Raw genomic sequence first — 26,743 nt, 5'->3', positions numbered from 1 at the left:
GAATAAGAACTCACCACATTATTGGCTAATTAGCAGGCTATCTTCATAGAAAGCAATGTACATATTCCCAATAGTTCGAGGCCATAAGGGGACATGCCCAGACGATAAAAGTTAGGAAAATAAGTCTCAGTGAATTCAGTCCCACAATACTCAATTGAAGCATCTTTTAGCCTGCACAGATTTCATTAACAAACCCAGCTGTGCCCACTGCAGACACATCTAATGAGGAAAGTATGTCTGCATGTCAATATGCAGGTATGCTACCTTATTTCCTCTGCAAAGATCTGGGTGACCTCTAGATGGAAGCAAAGAGTTAAATGTTTCATTATCTCTTTGCTGACATTTAGCGGTTGCCTGGATTTTGCAAGCCAGATATGGTAGTCCTACTCTTCATGTAGGAAGTGTGGGAAACTCCTTTCTGAACATGTCCCTTCAGTAAACAATGAGCATCAAATGTACGAGTATCAAAAAATGCTGCTTTAGTGCATAATGAATCAAATGAGAGAGCACAGCAGCAGCCCTGTATATCTGCCTATGGAATTGCCCCAGATTAGAAGAGGATGTTTAAGAGGACCTGTTTGTAAAACCTGAAAGGGGTACATGAGGATGTGTACAATGATTGGTTACCTCCATCTGGGCCCTCTCTCTTCAATCTTTCTGAGAGCTCAATTCTGTAAAGTAATCTTTGTTAGGGTATTAAAGGACAAAGCTGCTCAAAGGCAGAATGTAAGAAAGAAGGCAGGTCATCTCTTTTCATCTAATGTTAAAACCAGGCTCTTCCATCTACTTCCATCATGACCGAGGCAGTTCACATTTAAACACACAGAACTGTTAGCAGTATGTTTACCTTAGCCTTACAGCACTGCCCTTTAATGCAGTTCAATGATGAAACAGTATTATTTCTGTTTCTTGCAAGAAAAAAAAATCTGTAGCATAACAAGAAACGAGCTACTGCATAGTGCGGCATACAGTAACTCCAACCGATCTCCAAGATGAGATACTGTTGCCATAGTTTCCAAGCACAGGTGTAGTGTAAATGATTGGTACACTTACCAGATGGGGACATATATTCTGCATTTGCCCTACAAACCACCTGGACTGGCAGATTGCACATTTGTAAAAAAGCCTGAAAATAAAGAAGAGTACGGTAAATTAAAATTTTCCACATTACATGAAGGGAAAACATTTTTTTAATATTTGTAATTCTAAGCCACAAGATATATTCTTCTATTTATAATTATTTCCCCAAACAGATAACTAGGAAGACTACACTTCTAGGTACTAGCTTCTAACATTGCACTCATCACAAATTCCATCACTCTAGGTGCAACTATAAATGAACAGAGAATAGCAATCTAAAACATACAGCATCTCCTTTATTCATTTTCTTGTACTTTTACTGTGATAACCTCTCTCTAAAAAAAGAAACCACACACAAAAAAACAACAACCCTAAATTCCATTTTGGCAGTAATAATTATTGGTTTTAAAATAAATCAATGAAATCTGCTACAATACTGATTTTTCATGGAACTTAGCCCGCAAATTAAAGTGTAGCCAACTTCATATTTTTAAAAAGATGCCATTCTGTTGTCCTTCTGCTAACTTTAATCAAACATTAAAAGTGCCCTGTCTACAGCACATAAAGCTGCCATATCTGTACCTTGCATTATACAGACCTGAGTGGACTGAAAAATAAATCCTAGCTCTCCTAATGAACTAGAAGCTTAGGGGCTCAAACTGTGGGTAAGGATCCACTAGAACAGGGGTAACCAACCCCCGGTCCGTGGACCGGCACCGGGCTGTGGCATACCAGCAACCAGGCCACGCAAACTAGTGAAGCCCCAACTGCCGGATATAGGCAGCACACGAAACCACGTCCCCTCTGGTTTGCAGAAAAATCTTTTCTCCACAGAACCGGTCCCTGGTGCCCAAAAGGTTGGGGGCCTCTGCCCTAGAAGACATCTCTGTTTAGAAATTTCTCACTCCTAGAAAAGCAAGTCTTAAGGTGTTTGAGCCTCTAAATAGGTCAGCTCTGTAAACAGACAAGAATGGTTAACTTCCAAAACGTATCAAAGCTAGAACAGTCAAACAGGCTTTGTGGCTATACCTGAAAATGAGGAACAGCGGGCAGCTATGGCAAAAGCATTTCTCCCTAATAAACCTTTTGCTTTGATTCTCAGGTTCTTCCAACCACATTCCAGACAAGCAAAATTTCCATAAACCCATTCCCACAAAGGAACATGAAGAGGGGAGATTTCCATAAAGTATGAAGAAAGAGTCCAAGCTCATATATTTTGAGTAATACCAAGGCTTTTCTGGAGTTGCATATTATTCATCTTATAAATAAATCAAAGCCAGTTCTAGTAGTATTTGAATGATTAATATTTAAAATACGGCTGTAGAAAATGCCAATATGCAGACACTGAAGGGGATCTGCATTTTCTTTCATTAAAAAATGACAACTGGAAAAAAGTGGAAATTATACATGAACTAATGCACAAAATATTCCAGTTTTCCTATCAAGCGGTGGCAGATGCTGTAAATTGCAACGTCTGTCTAAAATTATAAATGAAAATGGTTCAATATCATTCTTGGAATGATAGAGTATATGCCTAATGCAGTTATGATAATAGCCACATTTTTAGTTTAACATAAATTAAGAGTTTAATTGTATTTGTGACTACTTTAAACAAAGTAACACGTTCTTTTGTACCTGCAAATGTAATTTATTGCAAAGCCAGGTTCATTTTCCAGAACAATCAGTTTTATACTACCCTGGAATGCGGCTGTAATGTAATTCCTGCTGTAGAATGTGTGAACAGTACGTTCACTGGTACCACATAGGAGGCTTTGAAGATAAATGAAGATGCTATTCATTCAGGAGTAATTTCATCTTAGAACCATATGAAAGATGTTTCACTCAAACACGGTAGATGCCTGGCTTGGGATTTCAGTCTATTTTCAGCTACGGTGTAATGTTGTTAAATCGATTATGTTGATACTGTATTTCTAATCATGAAGAATTTCAGCTATTATTCTACTTAAAGAATGGATTGTCAGACTTGCATTATACTGTTCAGTCTCTCTCCAGTTTACAACACAATTACTGTTTCAAATCACAACCTGAAATTATAAATTTGCACTAAAAAAAACACAAGTCAGTAAAATGAAAATCAGATAGTCTGCAGCAGCCTTTTTTAAAAAAAAACCATTTAGAGAAAAATGATCCTTCTTTTCACTATAAAGAAATTAATGAGCTTCCAATGCATCAGAGTTTCTTTCAGGTTTTACTCCAATTGAGTTTATGTTTCTATATTATGTTTATCCTTGGCAACTAAACTCCATGCATGTACTGCACAAAAAAATTTACCTAAAGCTAGGGAGAAAATAATTTCTGCCCGAATAGTGATCTGAGTCAGATTTATAATAAAGCAATCAGCACGTCTTTATAATCTCTACAATCATGAGAATATTTATCACAGAAAATTACCATTCCACTCCCCATAGGAAATGAAAGATACCAAACAACAATTCCTAAAATTTCAAGTGTTTGAAATCTATACTTGCATATCCTGACAAGAAAAATATCAGGATAATTTTTCGAAATTTTTTCCCTTTATTTCTTGGCAGGAAAACACAAACAAAAGGAAGGGTAAACTATTAGCAATCTTATAAAAATGGAGTGAAGAAAGAATTTACAGAGCATATTCAAAAAGCAGAGACTTCTCTTCATGTTGACCATCTCATTGACTCCTATTGGTCTTCTTTCTGGATATTCATTGCCTGAAAGCTGGATACCACTGGATGATGGTCTAACGGAAGACCATTTTCTATTATATAATAAATAGGTTCAGAGAGAATTTAATGTAGCTGATTTCTCTCTCTCTCTCTCTCTCTCTCTCTCTCTCTCTCAAAAACGACTCTACTGAACCAAAATCAGATGACATAAAAATTTAATGTCCTCCAATATAAAGTTAAAAACACATTTTGAAAAACTGCACAAAATATACTCAGATAATTTATGTTGTAACTTTTGTGTTATTTGTAAAAATTTCAAAATGCTGATTCTTTCAGAGAAAAACTATTATTCAAGAGTCAACTTATTAAATTATAATTTACTCCTGTGTCTCACAGAAACTCAGGAGAAACAAGGGACACTGTTGATTTACAGAAGAACAGAGTAAAAGTAAGGATAAGGCCTAAAATGTTGTCAGTATGAATTTTCAGAACTCTCTCCTTCCACCTATCTAAAAAGGTTCAATTATATCCAATATTTTCTTTCTGCCAACCAGTAACATACGGTAGAAAAGATTTTCTTTCCACCTTCACCTCTATATAACCATAAATCTGCTCTAGAGAGCTGGATATTCTCTGAATGATTTTTTTTTGGGGGGGGGGAAGAGAGACAGGCACAGAAGGAAATAAATAATTTGCAAGTTCAACTCAACTTACTTATCTTCAAAACCATTAACGCTGCAATCTCATACAGTTCTAACTGAAGGAAAGCTTTCAGGTAAGCACATAAAGGGTTGCAACTGATTATCAGTGAAAAATGCTGCTTTAATCTACTTAGACAATGAAAGAAATAATACATATTCTTTGGTAATGTGATTTTTACTATATGGAGCCTACCCACAGTATATTTGTTTTTGACAGAAAGCCAATAGTTGCAAAAAAAAATACAGGGTGGATTGAAATGTTCATTTTTGTGATATAAAAAGGAGGAAGTAAATGGAGCATACAGTTACTATAGGTTAACAGAAGTCATCTATATCATGGATAGTACATATTTCCCAGGCTAATGTTGTAAATGTTCTAAAGCACAATATGCAATAACAGAGTATCTTACTCAGCTTCAGCCTCAATGAAGGAAAGATTACTATCAGTGCTCTGAATTTACAATACAAAAAAAGAACCATTGCTGGCAAGAACTCTAAATAATGTTTTGATTGTATGCTATCAGGTCAGCATCAGTTCTTAGCAACCACATAGACAGGCCTTCTCCATCAGTCCCAATCTGGCCCTTCAGGACTCCCGAACGGCCCTTCATACAATTATACCTCTGCAATCAAACCCACCCATTTTGCTGTTTTTTTTCCATTCCCTCTGTGTTTCCCAGCACTATAGAATAATGTCAATATGATAATTTGAACCTTGTTGTTTGTGTGTTGGGTGAGAGCTCTGATTTCTTTTCTGATCCATTTGTTTGCCTTTTGGGGCATCTGCGGTATTTGTGAGTTTTCTCCAGCAATCAAAGTTCAAAAGCACCGGTACTGCGTCTATCCTGCTTCTATCAAGCCGATTTTGCTTCCATACGTTATCACAAGCAAACTCATTGCCTACACAATTTTAAACTTTGTTAGTCTAGATCAGGGGTGTCAAACTCAATTTGAGGACCGCATCAGCATTGCGGTTGCCCTCAGGGGGCCGGGCGGGTATGGCCAGGGTGGGCGTGTCCTATTGGGTGGGCATGGCTAGAGTGCGTATGTCCTACTGGGTGGGCGTGGCCAGCTCTACATCGTTCACATCAAGGGTGCCTATGGGGGCCTGGGCAGGAGTGGGACAGATCTGAGGGTCTCTGGCAGAAGGAGGGTCTCTGGCCAAGGCCAAGGCAGTGGGGGCCGTTCCCTCACTGTTTCCAGGATGGCCTCGCGGGCCACATGAAACCACTTCGCGGGCCGGATCCGGCCCCCGGGCCTTGTGTTTGACATGTCTGGTCTAGATACATCGCAACATCTAAACATTTTTTTCCAGGGGTTTCACTGATAGTCTGCCAAATACTAATCTGCAATTAATTTCTTGACTGCCAGTTCCTTTAATGTTTGTTGATAGTCAATTCTAAAACACAGAAGCTATCCACTATTTCAATATCCTGCCAGTTTCTAAGGTTTGTGCTGCAGCTGGTATTATTAGTTTGGTCTTCTCTACATTGAATTATAGAATGCTTTTTTTTTCATTGTGCTCTTTGACTTTCACTACTAGAGCTTGCAGATCTTTTGCACTTTCAGCTATCAGAATGGTGTCATCAGTTTAGTTTTCTTCCTCCAGTTTTAAAAATCACACTAATCTTTTTTTTAAGATTTACTAGTAATGGTGTTTAAAGCCCTACATGGCAGGGGGCCGGAGTACCTTAGGGAACACCTGCTGCCAGCATCAACTTCCCTCCGCCCTGTGCGTTCCCACAGAGAGGGCCTCCTCAGGGTGCCACCGGTCAGAGAATGTCGATTGGTGGCCCCCAGGGGGAGGGCCTTCTCTGTGGGCGCCCCGGAACTATGGAACCAGTTACCGGTTGAGCTCCGGACGGCGCCCGATCTTCGCTCCTTTCGCCGCGATCTAAAAACACACCTGTTCGAACAAGCCGGCCTGGCCTGAGGGGGGACTGGTGGGGTTTTTACTGTCATTTTATCAGGGTTTTTATTATGTATTAATTGTTTTTTTAGTGGGTATGTATTTAATTACTTTTTAACTTTTGTAATTCTGTGTTTTTATTCTTGCCCTGTACACCGCCCTGAGTCCTTCGGGAGAAGGGCGGTATAGAAATATTAATAAATTAAATTAAATTAAAATTAATCCAGCTTCCTTCAATATATATTCAGCATATAAATTGAATAAATGAATAAGAGCATATAATCTTAATGGTTTGCTCATCTGGAGTCAGCTTTTTAACCAGGTTCTACCTAGACTTGTAGCTTCCTTTCCTATGTATGTTTTACATATGGACAATGAGATGTTTTGGGATTTCCATTTTCCTAAGGTCATTCCACAGACTAGTATAGTCGATACAATGAAAATCTATCTATCATAAATGAAGTACTGTACATGATAATTTACTTTTGGTATTCTTTTCATTTTCTCAATTATCCAGCATGTACCGGTAATAATGTCTCTCGTTTCTCAGCCTTTTCTCAAAGCCAGCTTGAACAGCAGCATTTCCCTTTCCATATAAGGCTCTGCAATGCATGATCTGCAACAAATGTGTGAAATTAAGACTATTATACAACAACTTGCATACCTGTTTGGCACTGGTATGTAGAGTCAACTTTTCCAATCTGTTGGCCATTGTGTCATTTTCTAGATTTGTTGGAGTAAAGAACCTTTACTGATTCTTCTATTACTCACCATATTTCTATAGATATTCCATTAATTCATGCAGCCTTTCAACTTGGCAACGATCAGTGCTGATTTAACCATCTTAAACCACAATGGCTTAAAATATCATTGTAAAACAATATAATAATAGAAATTGAAACAGAAAAGATTCCTAATAATCCAGGGCGTAGAAGATGGTAACTTTAAACGCCTATGAGAACAATTAGCATAAAAGATTTGTAAGTAGTTACCAGGCAATATTTGAAATGCAATGTATTCCAGATTTAGGGGGCAAAAAAAAAGTTATCTCAATTCTAGCTCCCCATGTTATGATGGATCCCGATGGTGGTGGGACTCAGTGGATGCTGACATTTTGTAGGTGCAGGAATTCGACGTTTCTGAGAATTTCAAGCCACGAAAGGCTGTAAATGTCTAAACCGTCATCTTGGGCTTGGAAGTAAACAGATAACTGGTGAAAGTCTCCCCAAGTTTCAGAAAGAAGTTTCCAGTTATCTATCTCAATCAGAAACCTGTCGGCCATATTTTTAACCAATTACTGTTGCTACACTATCTTTAAATAACTAAATGGTTTCAACCATATAAACAAAATGGTGTACTATGCAAACAAAATCATGGTAAAGCGCAGAACCATTACGAAAACTACAAGAAACAAGAAATTCATAATCATAAGACAACATAAATATTATTAAGTACTATTTAATATTAGCTAGAAACCGTACAAGTTGGCATAACTTTTATATTCCTTATTACAGATTATTCTGAACTGATAACATCACCTTACATCAAAGAAAATTGTTCCATAAAGTTTAAAATCAGATATCTTTTGAAGTCATATTTATAGTCACGGCCACTATCTGCTGTCACACAAAGAATATTGAAAAAAGAAGATTTTAATATATTATGGTTAATTTATCATTTAAGTGACATGTGTAAAACAGAACTGAAACACACAAAATTCTCCTTTGAAAGGAACTTTGATTTTAACTATTTATGATTATGATGATTAAAGGTTTCTTGGTAGAAATGCAAGAATATCGTTTCAAATCTATTAGTACTATCGGTTCTTCATCAAGGATTTTTAAAAAATCATTCTATAACAAAATACACAAAGGCTCATTTCTACTACAGGAACTACTTCTTCTCACCTACTCTGGCATATACCCATTAACCATTTTCCTCCTATCCACTGAGAAGTTATCCCCAAAAGTTAGGAATTTCCAGGGATAGTCTCTCAGAAATGCGGGACTATCAAGATACAAAACTGAATTATTATTGTTCATTGCGTAACACTTTCTTCAGATGGAGAAAGAACAACATTTCTAATGATGGGGCAACATCATGGATTGCAGGTATTATTTAAATCAGTGCTGTGTATATTATTTACAGAGCTATTTGTTACCAACTTGTAGACAAAATGAGCCCCACTGTATCCAAACTAGCTTCTGAATAGGATTAGAGTGCTACAGTTATAAATTTATCTTTTATAACACTCTTTTGGACTTTTCAGTTTTAATTTGGCTTCTTAAATATATTTCATCCTTTATTAATAAAGCAAATGCAAATATTCAAAAACCAGAATAAAATAACTTGAAAATATTTTTTTTTCTATCATGGAATATTATTCCATGAAAGCTTGTTATTTTTTTTAATGTAAGCCTACCCATATTTATTCAATGGTAAATCCCACTGGAATTAAATTAAACTTATTCCCAGTACGTGGCATAGGACTGCACCCTAAACTCCTTTATAATGATTCTGCACAACTTTGAAGACCTAAGGTTGGTTTTTCTTGGACTTTCTAATAAATCTGTTTCAAATTCCGATTTGCTCCTGTCAATTTTGTACGTATCCTGAAAAATACTTATGCATATTACTTTTCAGTGTGATTTAATCCTACAATATCTTCTGTTCTAAATAGGAAAAGGGACTTAACATGCTAAAGATTATTTAAAAGCAATCTTAAACACTCACTGATACTGTTGGATATTGTTTATATCTCCTTTCCTTGTACCAGCAAAAGAAAGCCTGTCACTCTAATTCACGGATAGTTTGTTGAGGTTGTCTCAGAAACATCCAAGAAACTAGAGAGGATCCAAGATCTATAGGTTTCTAATTCTCTAATTCTCCATTTTTCTAAATATGACTTCCCTATAGTCCTAACTGCTATACACATAGTCTTCACTTGCTGAACATTTGTTCAATGACTATGCAAAGTTACAATGGTGCTAAACCACCAGTCTCAATGTTGCAGCCACTGCAGTCACGTGATTTCAATTTAGACAGCTAGCAAACCAGCAAGCATTTTTAATGATATATTTTATCCCTTTATTATTTTTTTTACAAATAAGGCAGCATACCCAATACACCTTCCTCACAAAATCTTTCCCAACAACCCCCAGTCAGCTTTCATACCTAAGGCAGGACTAGAACTCACAATCTCCTGATTTTTAGACCTGTGTTTTAACCACCAGACTAAACTTGTCACAGTGTCTCACAGTGATCACCATCATATTCCCACAATGTGACCTTCAAGCCAGCTTCCAACAAGCAAATCAATGGGGAAGCCAGCAAGAAGTCACAAATTGCTGTCATGTGACATTGTGCTCAACGACCCACAGTGATTCAGTTAACAAATGCAGCCAGAACTGACTAATTGACTTTGTAAGACAGCCAGTCACATGATTTTTTTTTACTTTCAACTGTGTCACTTAAGAATGGAGTTGCTGATCCCAAATACTGTCTGTGAAGACTACCTGTATTTCAAGCAAGCCTACTTCATTTATTCACAAGAAAATGACATAATAAATAACAAGAAGAAGAAGAAGAAGAAGAAGAAGAAGAAGAAGAAGAAGAAGAGGAAGAGGAAGAGGAAGAAGAAGAAGAAGAAGAAGAAGAAGAAGAAGAAGAAGAAGAAGAAGAAGAAGAAGAAGAAGAAGAAGAAGAAGAAGTAGAAGTGGTTGGAAGGGACCTTGGAGGTCATCTAGTCCAACCCCCTGCTCAGGCACTTTCTTGTGAATTCTTTATTCCATAGTCTTTAGAACAGGCAATTTGCTTTTGATGCATGACTTCACATATTCTTGGAAATAATGCAATATTGGCATTATTATTGCTACTCCTTAAAATGTAAAAGATCATTTTTGATTTTCATGTTCTCTCAAGCAAACTACTTACTTTAATTAGTATGATTTTGAATTTCTTAATTAATGTATTGCCCATTACCTGAATATAAATGCAAAGTATTGCACATTGAGAAAAAAAAGATTCCAGCTTCCCATATATGAAGACTGACCAAATAATAGATGTTGTGGTGGTAAAGAACTACTCAGAATGCAGCTGCAATGACAAACGTAAACAAGATTAAGAGGTTTAAGAAAGGAACGCAAAATTGAATTGCAAAAATGCACTTCTGCAAACATTGTTATATTTGCATATAACATACTATGTACAATTGTGGTCCCAAAATCACAAATAGGGTATAGAAAAGGGCATGATAGAAATTTAGAAAATTATGCCTAATATATAAAACTTTTATTGGAATTGTTTCTCTCTTCTTAAAATACTAAACCACAGGTGCAACACAGGTGTAATACAGGGGATAAAAAGAAGCCCAAATTCATAAATATATTTAAATGATTTCCATTTAAGACCAGATTTAAAATAAACGATGGCAGCCAAATTTGGTACCATCTGAGTACTGTGTTCAGAAGCTATCTCAAAAGAAGGGTTAAAAAAAGAGGAAATCTTTCTTCTGTTACTCTTAAGATCATCCAATAAAACTGTATGGTGAAAGATTCAGGGGGTTAAAAGTTCTACATACATACTTCTACATACAGCAATTCTCTGAAAGTTGTTACAAAACAATAAAGTAATGTCCACCAACTCCCAACAGCTTTAAAATTCATAGAAAATAAAGCTAATGACAACTATTAGACTAGATCAGGGGTCTGCAACCTTGACAACTTTAAGACTTGTGGACTTCAGCTCCCAGGGAGCCGAAGACCACAAGTCTTAAAGTTATCAAGGTTACAGACCCCTGGACTAGATGATTCTGTATCAGTGTCAAGATAAGACAGATCTTCTAATCTGGGTTTTAACTGGGTTTTAATTTCTTTTCAGGGTTCTATTTAATCTCTTTTAATTTATTTTAACGTTTGTATTGACTGTTTTTTAAATGCCCTGTAAACCGCCCTGAGTCCTTCGGGAAAGGGCGGTATATAAATCTAAATAAAATAAATAAATAAATAAATAAATAATCATTAACAAAGCCAGCAGGAAGGCCTGGTTCGGCATCTGATTACACTTGACATAGACAGTTATGGAAGCAAATTTGGATCAGTCCAACTCTGCTTTAGAGGTAAAAATCACTCTAAAATTATTCCAAAAAAAAAGCATCTCATGCCTTGCATGAGCATATTTATGATGTATGCGTGACTTTTTTCCCCAAGGTACAGTGTAAATCTAAAGGAGGATACCAAGGTTTGATAAATCAACTGAATCAAATAATTAAAGCAACACATCCTTTAATGCACCTTCTAAACTAAAAATATCCTTTCTCAGGCTTAGATAGAAAGTTGTTTATCCTTTGATGAACAGGAGAGAGGAGCTGCCCTCGCATGAAGTCGAAAACACTTCTTCTGAATCTTTTTTAAAGGGTGCCCGGCCTACTCTTCTCACATTCTAATGGATGGAAGCTATAACCAGCAATACATCAGGGCATAATATTGCACTGGACTATCTTGCATCTTGTATCTGCTCTAAAACCAATATATATTATTGTGCATTATTAAAATTTGAAAGAAATTGACAAGACTAGGGGGTAGAAATAATCTTGGAAAAAATATTTTTATATTTCTACTACCTTACTAGAAAATAACATACCAGAGCCAATTTGGAACAGAAATACTGGTGTCTATCAAACAGGAATGACAGGAACTCAGAGCAACAAGAAGGTGCACAATTTAATACACATCACCAAAGTATCCCCAGGATGTTGTGGCACGTAATACTGCGAATCCTTACCCAGGGCGGTACCAAACAAAGTAGGTGAATTCTTGAACCCCTGGGGAAGCCGGGTCCACGTGTACTGCTTTTTCTGACCTGTTCCTGGGCTCTCCCACTCAAAAGCAAACAGCGGCTGACTGACTTTATGAATTGGGATTGTGAAAAACGCATCCTTTAGATCAATCACAGAAAACCATTTAGCAGTTGGTGGAATCAGACTAAGGAGCGTATGTGGGTTTGGCACAACCGGGTGAATAGTCACCGTCATTGAATTAATAACACGCAAATCTTGCACAGGGCGGTAAGACCCATCTGCCGTCTTGATAGGCAATATTGGTGTGTTCCATGATGACTGAATGGGTACCAAAATTCCTGCTTTTAAATATCGTTGGATGCTTTCATATATCGCCGCTATGGCTTCGTTAGAGCACGAGCGCTGGCGTATATGAACTGGCGTCGCCAAGGGTTTCACCTCCACAATCACTGGAGGGTGATGAGCTGCAAATCCAGGAGGGTTATCCTCCGCCCGTATACCTGGTACTTGGAATTCCCTCCATTTCTCTTCATGATTTCCATCCATGACTGTTCTGGCTACCAAAAGTCTCCACATTGCTTCGGGCTGATGCTTTACTGTGATTCTTTGCTGGCCCACATCGAAAGAAATTGTGGCTCCCAGTTTGCTGAGCAGACCCCTGCCTAACAAGGGTATTGGGCATTCGGGAATATATAGGAACTTGTGCTGGATTTGAGACCCATTAAAAAGATATGTTACTGGTTTTAGGACCTGTCTCCCCACTATCTGTCCCGACACCCCTTGAACCTGTATATGGTGTGGTCCGGGTGCCGCAACTGGGCTATTTACAACCGACCTTCCCGCTCCTGTGTCAACCAAAAATGTTATCCGCTGACCCCCTATACTCATGGTTACCAAAGGCTCAGGGGGGGCCCTCTCTAAGCCTGGTCCCCGTCAATCCGTCTAACTCGTCCCTGCCAGTCCAATCCCTTCTATTTCACGATCGCTTTCTCTTCCACATCTATCCCCTTGGTTTCCTCTGGCCCCTCTTCCTCTGAAAGGAAACCTGGGAGGCGCCATGCCTACAGACCTTGCTCGTCCAAAACCTGGCCTTCCCTTCCAACCTTGTCCTCTCATCCCTCGTTTCAGATATTCTCTTTGCCAATGTCCTTCCTCCCCACAATTAGCACACTGATTCGGTCCAAGCAGTGCCTTTCCTTGCAATGCCACTGCTAACAACTCCGTTTTCCTTTGCATCCGAGCTTCTTTCTCTTTCTTCTCTACCTTGTCCCTATTCACATACACTTTCCTTGCTACTTTGAGCAATTCACTAGTATTCTTTCCCAGGGCTCCTTCCAGTCTTGTAACTTCTTCCTGATATCATCATTACTCTCTGCTATGAATCTTTCATTCAGCATTCATACGTTGTCTGCATGTCTCGGGTCTACCTGCGTATATAACTCATATGCCTTGATGAATCTTTGCAAGAAACCTTCCGGGCTTTCATCTGCTCTCTGAGTTACCAAAAACGGCTTAGACATGTTCACAGGGGGTTTTCTTGCCTTACGAAGTGCCTCTACCGTTAAATTATGATATTCCCGCAACAATGTCATCTGTGCTGCATCCCTCACATTCCAGCCCGGATCCTGCTCCGGTGCCCTAGCCAGTAACTCTGCCTGTATATCCTGCGCATTAGGATATCTGTCTTTGACACACTTTCTAACCGCCGCTCTCCATTTCTCCTTTTCCTCAGGAGTCAATAGAATGTTCAACAACTGCTGTACATCCTGCTATGTGGGGTTATGAGTCTGCATAATGGTCTGAAACAGATCAGCCATCTCCATTGGTTTTGTGGTCATGGGGCCATAATGCTGCTTCCAATTCAAAAGATCCGTAGTGGTGAACATGGGTCGAAATTCCACCTGACCATTTTGATCCACTACTTGTTGATCAGTCTCCCTCAAGGGGGCTAAAAACTCACGCTTAGCAGCCGCCACCTTAGCTGTGGCTGACCTTGTCATTACTCCTACCAATACATCTACCCCAGCAGCTAATCCTTCCTCCTCTCCATCGTCCTCACCCTCACTCAGTTCACCACTCTCAGCTACAGAATAATCCTCCTCATCCTTGGGGGCCATCGGCACCTTTCTTCTCTGCTTTTTCCTTACCACAGGCTGCTCTTCTCCTGGCGCTGCAGCTGCTGCTTCTAACGGTTGAGGCACCGGGGGCAGACGCGGTACATAGGGAGAGGGTCTAAGTACTACTTCCTCCTCTTCGACCAACACCTCTTTCTTAGTATCAGACAACTTGGTTTCGGATATTTTCACATCCTTAAACCTTTTTGACACGACCCTTATCTTCTTTCCCTTAGGTCTGGCAACACAGAGGCGAACCACTTCAGCCTGACACTGCAACAAATCATCCGCCCTCTCCGCGACAGCATCCCCCCACTGGTCTATGTACTGAAATTGATTAGGGTACTTTTCCTCATTTGCTGCTATCATTGATAGGAGATCATCAATGAGCTGGTTGTTAAACGTCCCCTCTGGTGGCCACCCAATGCCCATATGCGGCCACTGCTCTTCGCATAGAAACCTCAACCTCTCCTTTGTCACCTTAAGATAGGGGACCCTATACTGGGTAGGACTGAAATAGTCATCAAAGCCTTTTAACATGCATTCCAGCTACGTGCTGGGAATGCTACTTCGCCCCCCCATTCTAAGAACACTGCCACTGACCTTCGTTGCCTGACGTTCCAACGGTCACCGATAGGAACTGCAATGGCTTAACCTCCCACACAGCCTAACACGGACCTCTTTAGGATCAACGTCCCGAGTCCAGGAGGGTGATCAGACCCCCTTTTCTATCTTCAAGTGAGATAGGTACGTTACACTTTAACACATACTCGCCTGAGGCGTCTGCACACTTGTCCTGGCCAGGATTCAGTTCAGACCTCCTTTCCTTCCCTCAAGGGATCTTGGACTAGCCGTCAGCACCGTCGACCCCGCAGAGGTGTCACTACCGTCTCCCGGAGGAACTATCCCCCGTGGTGCCTAGAGAATGTTTCAGGAGTGGCCTCTCGTCGGGTCCGAGGGGTCGGGCCACCCTCAGCGAAACATCGACTCGCTGTGAAGTCCCTTCGTGGTCGCCATGAAACTGTTGTAGAAAGAAGAGACTCACGCCAGCTCTTCAGAAAAGGAAAGGTTTATTGCGCAGGTTCAGAGAGCTAAACAAAGCAAAGGGTCTGAACCCTGAAGGGTGTATCAACAGACGTATTTATACCCCTCTATTTCCTGGTTAGACATTGTTCCTTATATGGTTATTTTCTATACATTCTTATCAGGAAGACAGTTTACAGATGACCGTTGCAGAGGAGTACGTGCAGTCACAAAAACAGGATATGGCTATCTTGATCAGCATCTGTCTGGAGGACAAGAATATCTTTTGCTCATTTAGCAGTTTTACAAACACTCTAGTATTTTTCTACTTTATTGGGTTAATAAAGATGTTGGAGGAGGGGGGGAGTTCTTCCACGAAATATTAGCAACCACAAAATAAGAAAATAATTATAGTTACCTGAACAGCAAGACAGGCAGCATTATCAGAAAGCAAAATCTGTTCCTCTATAAAATAAAATGCAGTATAATTATTTAAAATAATGGTTCTTTCCTCTACCGATAATTGCACATCATTATGAGTGCAAAAATAAATGGTGTACAAACACAGAGAGACAAACTATTTTAACACAAATCACACGCCCCATTACATTAATGCCACTTTACAAAACCTGCGGCCAGAAGTCCCATAAACATTTCTCCTGATGTGTCCTATAATTTGTCCTATTGCCCCAACAGTTAAGGAATCCTAACAAAAGATATGTCCTAAGGTTTTTTTGTTTTCTTTGTTGCAAGCAAAAAATAATAATAAAAAACACTCATTTCCTAATAGAAATAAAACCCACAACTTCATAATTCTTCTTGCTAAAAAGTAAAAGCATTCATAAACCTATAAAAAACCCAGCTTGCAGTTAATATTGCAGACTGTGTCTAGGTCTGTCACACAAAAGAAAGATGACAAGTACACAGCAATAAAAATTCCATGCTTAGAAGACTAGGGCTGCTACCTATTAGTCTTCATTACTTTGCAGTCTTCTGACAACTGTAGCAGGCTGCTGAGCCCCAAATGGGGGCCATAATGTGATCTGATGATATATGAAGAGCTGCTAAAGGGAGACTGAACCATCCTAGCCTATACATTTTAACAGTTCCTTTTTATCGAGAGCCCACTTTACCACAAGACTTCAAAAATCTGCTGCCTCAGCTATTGGTGCAGTAAATCTGCCAACTGGGCCTGCAAACCACATCATTTTACACTGCCTACAGCAGCCAATATAATGAGTCAATAATAAACCAAGGACCTTATAGGCCATGAATAGCAGGTTTATATTGGTAAATACAAGTTTAGTACAATCCTCTGACCGGATAAGCATCATAAAGGATTCCCTTTTCAACAAGGCCTCTCCTGCCCTTCACCCCCATCAGGGTTCACTTAATTATAGGGACGCATATTTAATGAAGAAAATTCAGCTAATTGAGAAACTAAAATACACACCTTTCAATGGCTGATAGAGCACAGCATTCTGAGGCCAAGGTTCGGCAGCTATAAGAAGGGTGAAAAAAACACAGTTTATTAGGGAAGCATTTGTTCTTTTTTTACCTCAGATTTTCTCTCAATTTGGATTGATGGGTTCTTCTACTTAATAGCTTTACTCTAATCTATTATTTTTTAAAGAAAAATAAAAAACCGAAAGTAACATTTAGGATTAGAAAAAGAAGAAAAATAAAAAACAAAGCCAAAAGTACAGAGAGAAAAATAAATAAATAAATGGTTTCTGATTTTCTTTTGCAATCATTAACATAAATTTAATTTGACCTCTTACTGTATTACAACATAATTCTCATTGTTTCTAACATTTATTTTTCTAATCATCAAACTGATGTATTACAATTTAATTTCTCTTTTAAAAGTCAAGAGGGTTTTCAATCTAATATTAATCAGTGTGTTTTCTCTAACCAAAACTGTTAATTTTGCCATCTCAGCAAGCTCCATCACATTCAACATCCACTCTTCCAAATCTTTCCATTGTTGTTCATATAAAAGTCTCGCTGCTGTATGATATATAAAAACAAAGTTCTATGAGTTTTTTTTCCAACTTTTTGTCAATCAGTCCCAAAAGAAAAACCTTCACTTGCATATTAAATCTTTAAAATAATCAGAATTAATGCACATATTTGAATCCATTTTTTTAGTTTTTACATTTCTGCCAAGCATAATAAAAAGTTCCCTCTTGCTCACATTTCCAGGATGAATTCAAAGAATCTTTACATTTAGACAATTTTTTCCAATGGCAAATACCACAAAACTTGCTATCAATGGATGATTTCCTTCCCACAGTACATAACGGCTTCAGAAGAAAGACTTTCCTCAGGACACTAACACAATGGAAAAGGTTAAAATCTCTCATCAAATGGCTGCACTTATAATTATTACAGGCATGTGCAATTTCGTTTTGCAAAAAAAAAGCAGCTTTAATGCAAAGTTTGGCTCTTAGTTTAAATCTGAATTGGTAAATAAAGATGTGGTATTTTTTTTAGGATAGAATAGACTGAATTATACAAATAACTGAAGGCAAAGAGCTTCAAAGATAAGGGGCTGCCAAAGAAAATGGATGGAGGTATGAGACAATAGATGCAATCTTTATGCTAACCAAGAGATTTGAATCAAAAAACTGTACAGCTCCAGAATGAGCTGGAGAATGAGCATAAAGATATAAAGGAAGTTAAATCAGGGTAATAAAGCATAAATACTTTCTAAAATTAACAAACAGAACAAGAGGCTAGTCAAACAATGGGAAAAAGAAAAACAGAGAGGCTGTTGAATGTTAGAAACTGCAAGAATAAATAATGTATGTATCAGTTTTTAGATTGCATAATCTTTCCCCAATCCAACCTAGTGCCCTCAATGTTTGATTACAATTCAACCATTATAAACTAAGAATGTAGTTGTAGTTGAATACATATGGAGTCATTGACACAAGGACTGGCACAACTAAGTTAATTTTAAAAAAAAGCAAGCTATTACATATTACAGTAAATAAAAATATATGTTTATATTAATGTGAATATCGTTTTGAAACAGTGACTCAAAAATATGCAATGAAAAAGTGTGAAATAATAATATTCTAATTTTCATACTTATGCTAAGGGTAACAAATTCCCAACAAGCGTTAAAGCAACAGTATCCCTTTTCAAAAAGGGATATTTTTCTTTGCCAAAAAAAAACCCAATAAGGAGATAGATGGAATGAAAAACCTAATATAGCAATCGAGAGCCAGTCAACAAGCCTGCTTGTTAAAAATCTCAAAAACTGCCATATATCTTAGCTGCCACACTCCTGCTCTAAAATTTCCCTAACTGTAAGGAGCATTTTACCATGATAAAGCTTTTCTATGCTGCACACTTGTGACATCTGTAATGTGTAATTTGCCTCTCTGCAGAATAGTCTATGGTGTGCGATAGAAAAAGCGGCGTGAAAAAGTAATACTTAAAGACTATCTAAAGAAATGTGGAGGTGAAAGCGTAAGATCTGCTCTGCAATTTATACAGACAAAGAGAAATTCAGCAAGCTAGGATGCTTTTGTAAGCAAATAAGTTGTAAAGGTTTTATTCATTTATCAACTTACATTCCACCACAAAAGAAGGCTTGTTGGGATTATATGGTCTATAACCAAAATAAAGTTTGGATTTGAAAGTTTCTGCAAAGGGACAATGATGAAGATACTTTTGATGAAAACACCAGAGTCCTCTTTAAAAATCATTGCAAACAACATTGTTTTTACTATTTATCAGCCTTCTTATGCTGGGCCTTTCCAGATTTGCAGAACTTTTGACAGTTTCCATCATCTCCAGCAATCCAATCCCAAGCATCTAGACAATATCAAGATAGAGAATGTTGCTATCTGCAAATTTAAAGAGGAAGCGTGGGGACCAGGATTTCCCCCGATGATAATATTGTCTCTGATTTATTATTCAAAGTATGAATATACAGGGTTGAACGTAATATGCCAACCCTGCCAGGCATAGTGTTCTTTCAGTCTATCATGACCATATTAACTGACTTCCTGACAGAAAGAATCTGTGTATAAAGATAAATCAAAGTACTGTTCAGTTTACACTAGTTACAGACAGGAGAGATATAAAATTATTGTAACTGATAAAATGTAAATGATTGGCTAAACCTATTTACAACAGCTGGTGCTTTTTCCAACAATTCCATCAGTAAAAATTAAGTATGCTGATTCTCTGCATGACCTTGGAACTTCAGTAACAAAAATGCTTGACAGCTTTGTAATTGTATGCCACTTTTCCAGTGAACTACAATTATTTTTGCACAGGAGCTAGACGGGACTGTAAGGTACATAAATAATATGTTGCTGTGGTTGTTCAGTCATTTCCAGTTCTTTGTGACCTATTCAGTGTCATGTCATATGGATGCCAGACTTCACTATCAGGATATCACTGGAGCCCAGTTTGATTTTTCACCTTGTGCCGATTGTGTTTATTTTTAAAATGTTTTTACTTGGCATCTTTTATTGCTTTTTTCAACTATTTTTATATGTATGTTTTTATGCTTGTTCATTGTTCAGTGTTATTTAATTAAGATGGACAGTCATATGAATATGTGTAATAAATGTCTGTTAGGGGACTGGAGACTAAAACATATAAGGAACAGCTGCTGGAATTGGATATGTCTAGTTTAATTTATTTATTTTTATTTATTTTAATTCCATTTATATCCCGCCCTTCTCCGAAGACTCAGGGCAGCTTACAAGCTTAGCAGTAGCCTTCATTCTATGTATATGCCTGCTTATTAGGGCTTTCACACACACCCCAAGCAGCATTATTACAAAGTCAGCTTAATTGCCCCCAACAATCTGGGTCCTCATTTTACCTACCTCGGAAGGATGGAAGGCTGAGTCAACCTTAAGCCTGGTGGGATGCGAACCTGCACTAATTGCAGGCAGCTGGTGTTACTTAAGGAGGCATTAGCCCACTGCTCCACTAAGGCTCTTAATGAAGAGAAGGGTGAGAGGTGACATGATAGCAGTGTTCCAATATCTCAGGGGCTGCCACAAAGAAGAGGGAGCCAAGCTATTCTCCAAAGCACCTGAAAGCAGGACAAGAAGCAACGGATGGAAACTAGTCAAGGAGAGAAGCAACCTAGAACTAAGGAGAAACTTCCTGACAGTTAGAACAATTAACCAGTGGAACAACCTGCCTCCAGAAGTGGTGAATGCTCCAACACTGGAAGTTTTTAAGAAGAGACTGGACAGCCAATTGTCTGAAATTGTATAGGGTTTCCTGCTCGAGCAGGGGGTTGGACTAGATGACCTCCAAGGTCCCTTCCAAATTTTTATTGTTGTTGTTGTTGTTTCGAATTTTCATTAGCTCAAACTTGGATCATCAGTGATAGCACCTAACCGTCTGTCTGCTTGTTGATTGCATTTGATCCTTTCAAACATCAGTCTTTTCCAGTGACTCTTGCCTCTGTATTGTGTGTCCAAAACATTTAAATTTCAGCTTTGTTATTGGTGTTTCCTGCAAACAGACTATATTTACTTCACACAGTACTGGATTATTTTTCTTGCAATTCAAAGTATTCTCAAGAATTTTCTCCAGGACCACAATTAAATTCTGCTGGGCCAGCTTTCATTAGCACATGTTCTGAGTGGAAAACCATGGCCTTCAAAATACGTACTTCTGTTGTAGGTGTGATCTCTCTGCACTAACGTTTTGTCTAGAAAGTCTAAAGTACAAAGAAAAGCTAAATATATCCAACTGTCATAATGGAATACTTTTTTCATTATAATATTAACATTAATCTGTTCATGCAACGTAGACCAAAGGTCCCCAACTCCTGGAACCGGCCACACAGCTGGAGGTGAGTGGCGGGCGAGCAAGAGAATGAAACCAAAACTAATCCCCCTGGTCTGTGGAAAAATTGTCTTCCAGGATGCCTGGTGCAGAAAAAGGTGGAAACCAGACAGCAGTGTTCCAATATCTAAGGGGCTGCCACAAAGAAGAGGGAGTCAGGCTATTCTCCAAAGCACCAGAAGGCTGGAATGGAAAAGAAGCAATGGATGGAAACTAATCAAGGAGCGAAGCAACCTAGAACTAAGGAGGAATTTCCTGACAGTTAGAACAATTAACCAGTGGCTTTTGGAAGTTGTGAATGCTCCAATATTGGAAGTTTTGTCTGAAATAGTATAGGCCTTCCTGCCTGAGCAGGAGGTTGGACTAGAAGACCTCTAAGGTCCCTTCCAACTCTGTTATTCTGTATTCTGATATACAAGGTGATCAATAAAAAATATACAGAAGAATCAAAGCAAGGCAAATGTGAGGCATGTTAGTTACTATGATATGCTGTTTAATATAAAGTGAACTAACATTAAAGGTAAAGGTTCCCCCGCACATGCATGCTAGTCGTTTCCAACTCTAGGGGCTGGTGCTCATCTTCGTTTCAAAGCCGAAGAGCCAGCACTTGTCCGAGGACGTCTCCGTGGTCATGTGGCCGGCATGACTAGATGCCAAAGGTGCACGGAACGCTGTTACCTTCCCACCGGAGTGGTCCCTATTTGTTCTGAACCAGCCCTCTTCTCGCACCCCTAATCAAAAGAAGAGTCTGGAAAGCGTCCAAGACCAAAAGGCTTCTGCCAAGTTTTAATTACACTGTTACAAGAATACAAGAGCTTGACTTCTCAAACGGAAAAGTTGCTTTCAGCAACCAGCCCCTCCCCAAACACTTCTTTTATAGAGAGCTCAGGGCGTGGTCTCCCTGTGCCTCCTCCCGAGGAGTCCCATAGCCTTTCTTTGTTTGTCCCTGCTCGTCTGCCTCCTGCGTCGGGCGTCCTTGAACAGGGCCAGCTGTGGGTCATCATCCTCCGCACTCTCGGGCTCACACAGCTGAGAAGAGGTTCCCGGCTGAGGACTCTGCAAAGTCTCCAAATCATCATCAGCCGGTTCGTTTCCCTCCTCCCCCACATCTGAGTCCTCCGATACATCGGACCCGGCTGTCGGACCCACAGGCTGGCCCTGAGTCACAACACTATTTTTCTACTTGCATTTTTACATGCTTTCGAACTGCTAGGTTGGCAGAAGCTGGGACAAGTAACAGGCGCTCACTCTGTTACGCGGCACTCGGGATTCAACCCGCCAAACTGCCGACCATCTGATCAACATGCAAGTCTAGAAACTTGAAATGTTATTGCTAGTCCCTATGGACCAGCATAGGATTGGTCCATGCTCCTAAAGAAAACCTAGGTTAGGAAAGATGGGTACAGACAATACAGCACTAAATGAGCAATGATCTGAGGCAATATAATATAGTTTCCTATATTCCTAAGATAAAAGTTGAGATTTTAGAAGTTTTTTTATGAACAGTTTTGGATGTCTGAAAATGAAGATTCACCAAAATAAATCTCAATGATCTGCATTAATTTTGTATTGTTCTAGCCAGAAAGACTACTTTGTTGTTTCTCCTGAGTTTTGGGGATGAATGTTGCTATGTAAATATAAATGTAAACAAGTCATACACACATGAAATTCAGTAGCACAGAAAAAGAATTATCGATATATTTCTGATCTAAACCAGTAACTCCAAATTAGTAAAACAAAAAAAATGAGGGAACTACCGGTAAGAAGGATCAGGTTTCTCAACAAGAGAGCAGGAAAAATCAACACATTTTTAATGTACAGCATGCCTTTTGCCTTGCGAACAATAGGTGAAGATATAATTTGTAGAATAATAGGCACTAATATTACATGCTGCTTTAGCTTTGTCATATTTCCAATCCATCAAGTTGATTAATGTTTTAAGTCTCCTTCAAGTCAAGCTCAGTTCCTGGTGACTTCATGGACACATCCGAACAGTTTTCTTACATTCTTCAAGAATGTTTTTGTTGACTAGATTAGTACATAGCCATGGAATTTCTGGTAATTTTTTTCCACAGGCCTTTATCAAGCCCAATTTGGCTTAGCTTCCAAGCCCAGATCACACAACAAAAGTATAATTTGTTCAATAATGAAATCAAGCCAAATTTTTTATTTGGTTCCTAGATGCTTTTGATCTGTAAGTGAGGTTTGTCCATAGTACTTAAGGCACACTAAAAGAGGGCAGGGATAAAATCAAGCATATGGCCCCATAAGTTAAAACAAAATCTGCCTTGGGTTTGAATCCCGCAGGAGAAATCACTGGAAAGAATCACACTATTTTATACTTCTAAGCTTATTTAATAAATAGAAGTGCCCCATCTAAGAATATACAAAAGTATCTTAATATACTTTCCATTTAGCTCTCTTCCTAATGTCGATTCTCTGCAAAACATTCTCTTTCCTGCAGCTAAAATACGGTGAGAGATAAGTATTAGTCATCTTCCCAAAACATTAAGAGGAGTGTCCTTGTATGGCTTCACAGTCCAGATCATTTACCTATAGCTAACCTAATAAAATATGCGGTTGGCTCACTTGGCTACTGCCCATTAAAGAACTTTAGCTTGTCATCCTAACCCAATGAAATATCTTACATCAAACCACACAAAAGACAGATAGGAATACAGCCGCCAGATAGCATAATAAATAGTGCGACTTGATTTGTTAAAAATATATGCAACTTGATGTCATGAAAGATGGAAGTTATATGAATCTAGCCTAAACTGTCTTCAAATATCCAAATATTTGTTTCTTCTTCTTCTTCTTCTTCTTCTTCTTCTTCTTCTTCTTCTTCTTCTTCTTCTTCTTCTTCTTCTTCCTTCTTCTTCTTCGAGATCATGTTGGCATCCTATTTTTATCAGCAGCCGCATAAAAAAGTGCTGCTGAATTTTGTCCAAACCAATCCTTTAGATTTTGAAGCCATGATGTTCTTCTTCTGCTTGGACCTCATTTGCCTTCCAATCTTCCCTGGAGGATTAAATGAGGTATGTCGTATTTTTCTAGGTGTCGCATCACATGTCCAAAATATTCTTTGTTTTTTAATTGTTGTGATGATTTCCCTTGACTTTCCCAGGTGGCTTATCATCTCCGCATTTCTGATCTTGTCAGCCCAGCTTATACATAACAGCCACCAGTAAATCCACATTTCAAATGCTTCTAATCTCTTCAGGTGGCCTTCTGTCAGAGACCAACTATCTCTGTGGGCGCTCCGGCTTTGTGGAACCAGCTGCCGGTTGAGCTCCGGATGGCACCGGATCTCCGCTCCTTCCGTCGCGGGTTAAAGACCCATTTATTTGAACAAGCTGGCCTGGCCTGATGGGGAATCACTTAGGGTTTTAATATTTATATATATTTTTATTGTTTTTATTGTGGGCAATAATTTAATTCTTTTTTAATTTTTGTATTTTTGTAGTTGTAAGATATGCCCTGTTCACCGCCCTGAGTCCTTCGGGAGAAGGGCGGTATAAAAATTTAATAAATAATAATAATAATAATAATAATCTCTACTCCACAAAGCAGGATAGAGAATATATAACATCTGACAAGCCTGATTTTCAATCTTAAGCTTATGTCAAATACTTTGGCCACCTAATGAGAAGGAAGGACTCACTGGAGAAGAGCCTAATGCTGGGAAAAGGTTGAGGGCAAGAGAAGAAGGGGACGACAGAGAATGAGGTGGCTGGATGGAGTCACTGAAGCAGTAGGCGTGAGACTAAATGGACTCCAGAAGATGGTAGAGGACAGGAAGGCCTGGAGGCATGTTGTCCCATGGGGTCGCGGTGGGTCAGACACGACTTCGCAACTAACAACAACAACAACAATTTTCTCAACTAAGAAAATGTTGTCTGATTTTAAAAGCAAATCAACATATAGGCTGAGATCTGCATAAATCAAGTAAATATGCTTTGGGGGTTAATTAATCATTTCCTCCCCCCTCTGTTGATATAGATAATAAATTGCACATCTAAAAGTTCAAACAAGCTAAGACATAGATAGGCAGTCTTTATTCTGTACATAGCTCCTTCCTCAACCTACAAATCACACTACAACTGCCATGGAAATTGTGACATGGTATATTTCCCAAATGTAGTAGCAAGTATTAATATAGTAACAGTATTTAGCATGCTGTAAGCATACTGTTAGAAATGTAAATAAGTGGTCCTACCTTTCTTACATTTCCCTGCCTTCTATTGAGGAAGGCTCCAACTCAATTCAAAGGATGTGCAGCCAAACCCCATTTACTTTTATGGATAACTACGGCAGTTGTATGAAATGTGGTTTGACACTGTAATGAATCTTATCACGGTACAATTCAAGGCATCTGCCAAAAACCCTATAAATATGCCTATTGAAAATTATTTAAAACATCAATGGGTTCGTGCTGTGTAATAAAATAAATAAAAATTAGATATGAATGCACTTATATCTTATCCTGTGTAACAGCAGTAAAAATTCTACAAAATGTTCCATAGTATACTAGAGTATTTCTAGACAATTATCAAAAATACTTGAAAAATAAAAATTAGATTTACTAATCAACCTTATATAATAGCAGTGAAAATTTTAGGGAAAAATATGGAAAAAAGTCTAGAAAATTCTCAAACGTATTTGGAAAATAAACATCTAATTCTCTAAAGAAATGTACTAATCAGTAATACATCATAAATAATTTTTAAAATGTACTTCTAGTGGCATACAGATACAGGACTCTGCTGATAGTTTGGCTTTTTCTTATTTTAAAATAACTATATATAAAACCTTTATTACTTCAACAAACCTGCAACCAGTCTGATGCTTCAATTTAAAATAATCTCTCATCCATTAGGAATGATCAATAAAGAATGCACAAATACTTCCCTTTATAAATTAGCTGATCACTTTCATCCAACATAAATATGAAGACACAATCAATTTCAAAATGTACTTAGCCCTTTCATAAAACTGACCTTATACTATTTATAAAAAGGGTCAGGAAAACAAGTTCATTGCACAACAAACCAGAAAAGTGACTTGGATAATTTTCCTATATTGGACTTACAAAAGAGACCCGTTAATGTTTTGAAGAATTTTGAGAGAAGCGAGAAGAAAAAAAGAAAAAGAATCCCAAATATGTCTTTATTAATTTATTATTTCTTTATTAATTAAAATTGCAATCCTATGCATACTTGCTAAGAAGGAAGTAAACTGAAGCAAAGAAATTTTAAATTTACTTGCTTTGGACTACACAGATACAACTCTAATTACAAAGTCTAGTTAAAACCCCAAATGACTGTTCCAGAGATTGAATGAAGCTTACATTGATTGAATTGCTATTAAGCACAGTATTAAGCACAGCTGAATACTCTCTTCCTGATATGGTAATACTTCAAGGAATATGCCAAAATCTGCTCTTCACTGAAACAGATGTGTGCATCTGTAAGAGAAGTGGGCAGGAAGCTACCCTCCCAGTAGTTTATAAGGCTGATGTGGATTACAGTCTACATCTGGAACACTAAGCCTCCCAAATCACGTAAAAGTTCCAAAAGCTCTTACAAGACTCAGTATTTTGATACTCCAAAAAAATGTGTGAT

General features: G+C 38.3%; 1 protein-coding gene across 2 annotated transcripts in view; it reads right to left on the bottom strand.

Annotated features, from left to right (window-relative positions):
• Positions 1 to 26,743, bottom strand: part of MTX2 (metaxin 2) — a 46,730-nt gene that overhangs the window by 10,877 nt on the left and 9,110 nt on the right. Inside the window, exons 2-4 of one of the 2 annotated variants that reach the window (XM_083357534.1) lie at positions 16,738 to 16,785; positions 15,703 to 15,749; positions 1,054 to 1,126 (exon numbers count right to left, since the gene is read on the bottom strand). In XM_083357534.1, coding sequence (XP_083213660.1) covers positions 1,054 to 1,126; positions 15,703 to 15,749; positions 16,738 to 16,785 — 168 coding nt within the window. Of the gene's footprint in view, positions 1 to 1,053; positions 1,127 to 6,833; positions 6,919 to 15,702; positions 15,750 to 16,737; positions 16,786 to 26,743 lie in introns of those variants that run through there. The other variant, XM_083357535.1, reaches the window with a different exon arrangement.

This window comes from Vipera ursinii (genome assembly GCF_947247035.1).
Source record: "Vipera ursinii genome assembly, chromosome: 1".
NCBI lineage: Eukaryota > Metazoa > Chordata > Lepidosauria > Squamata > Viperidae > Vipera > Vipera ursinii.
This window is presented reverse-complemented; position numbering and strand designations above follow the sequence as displayed.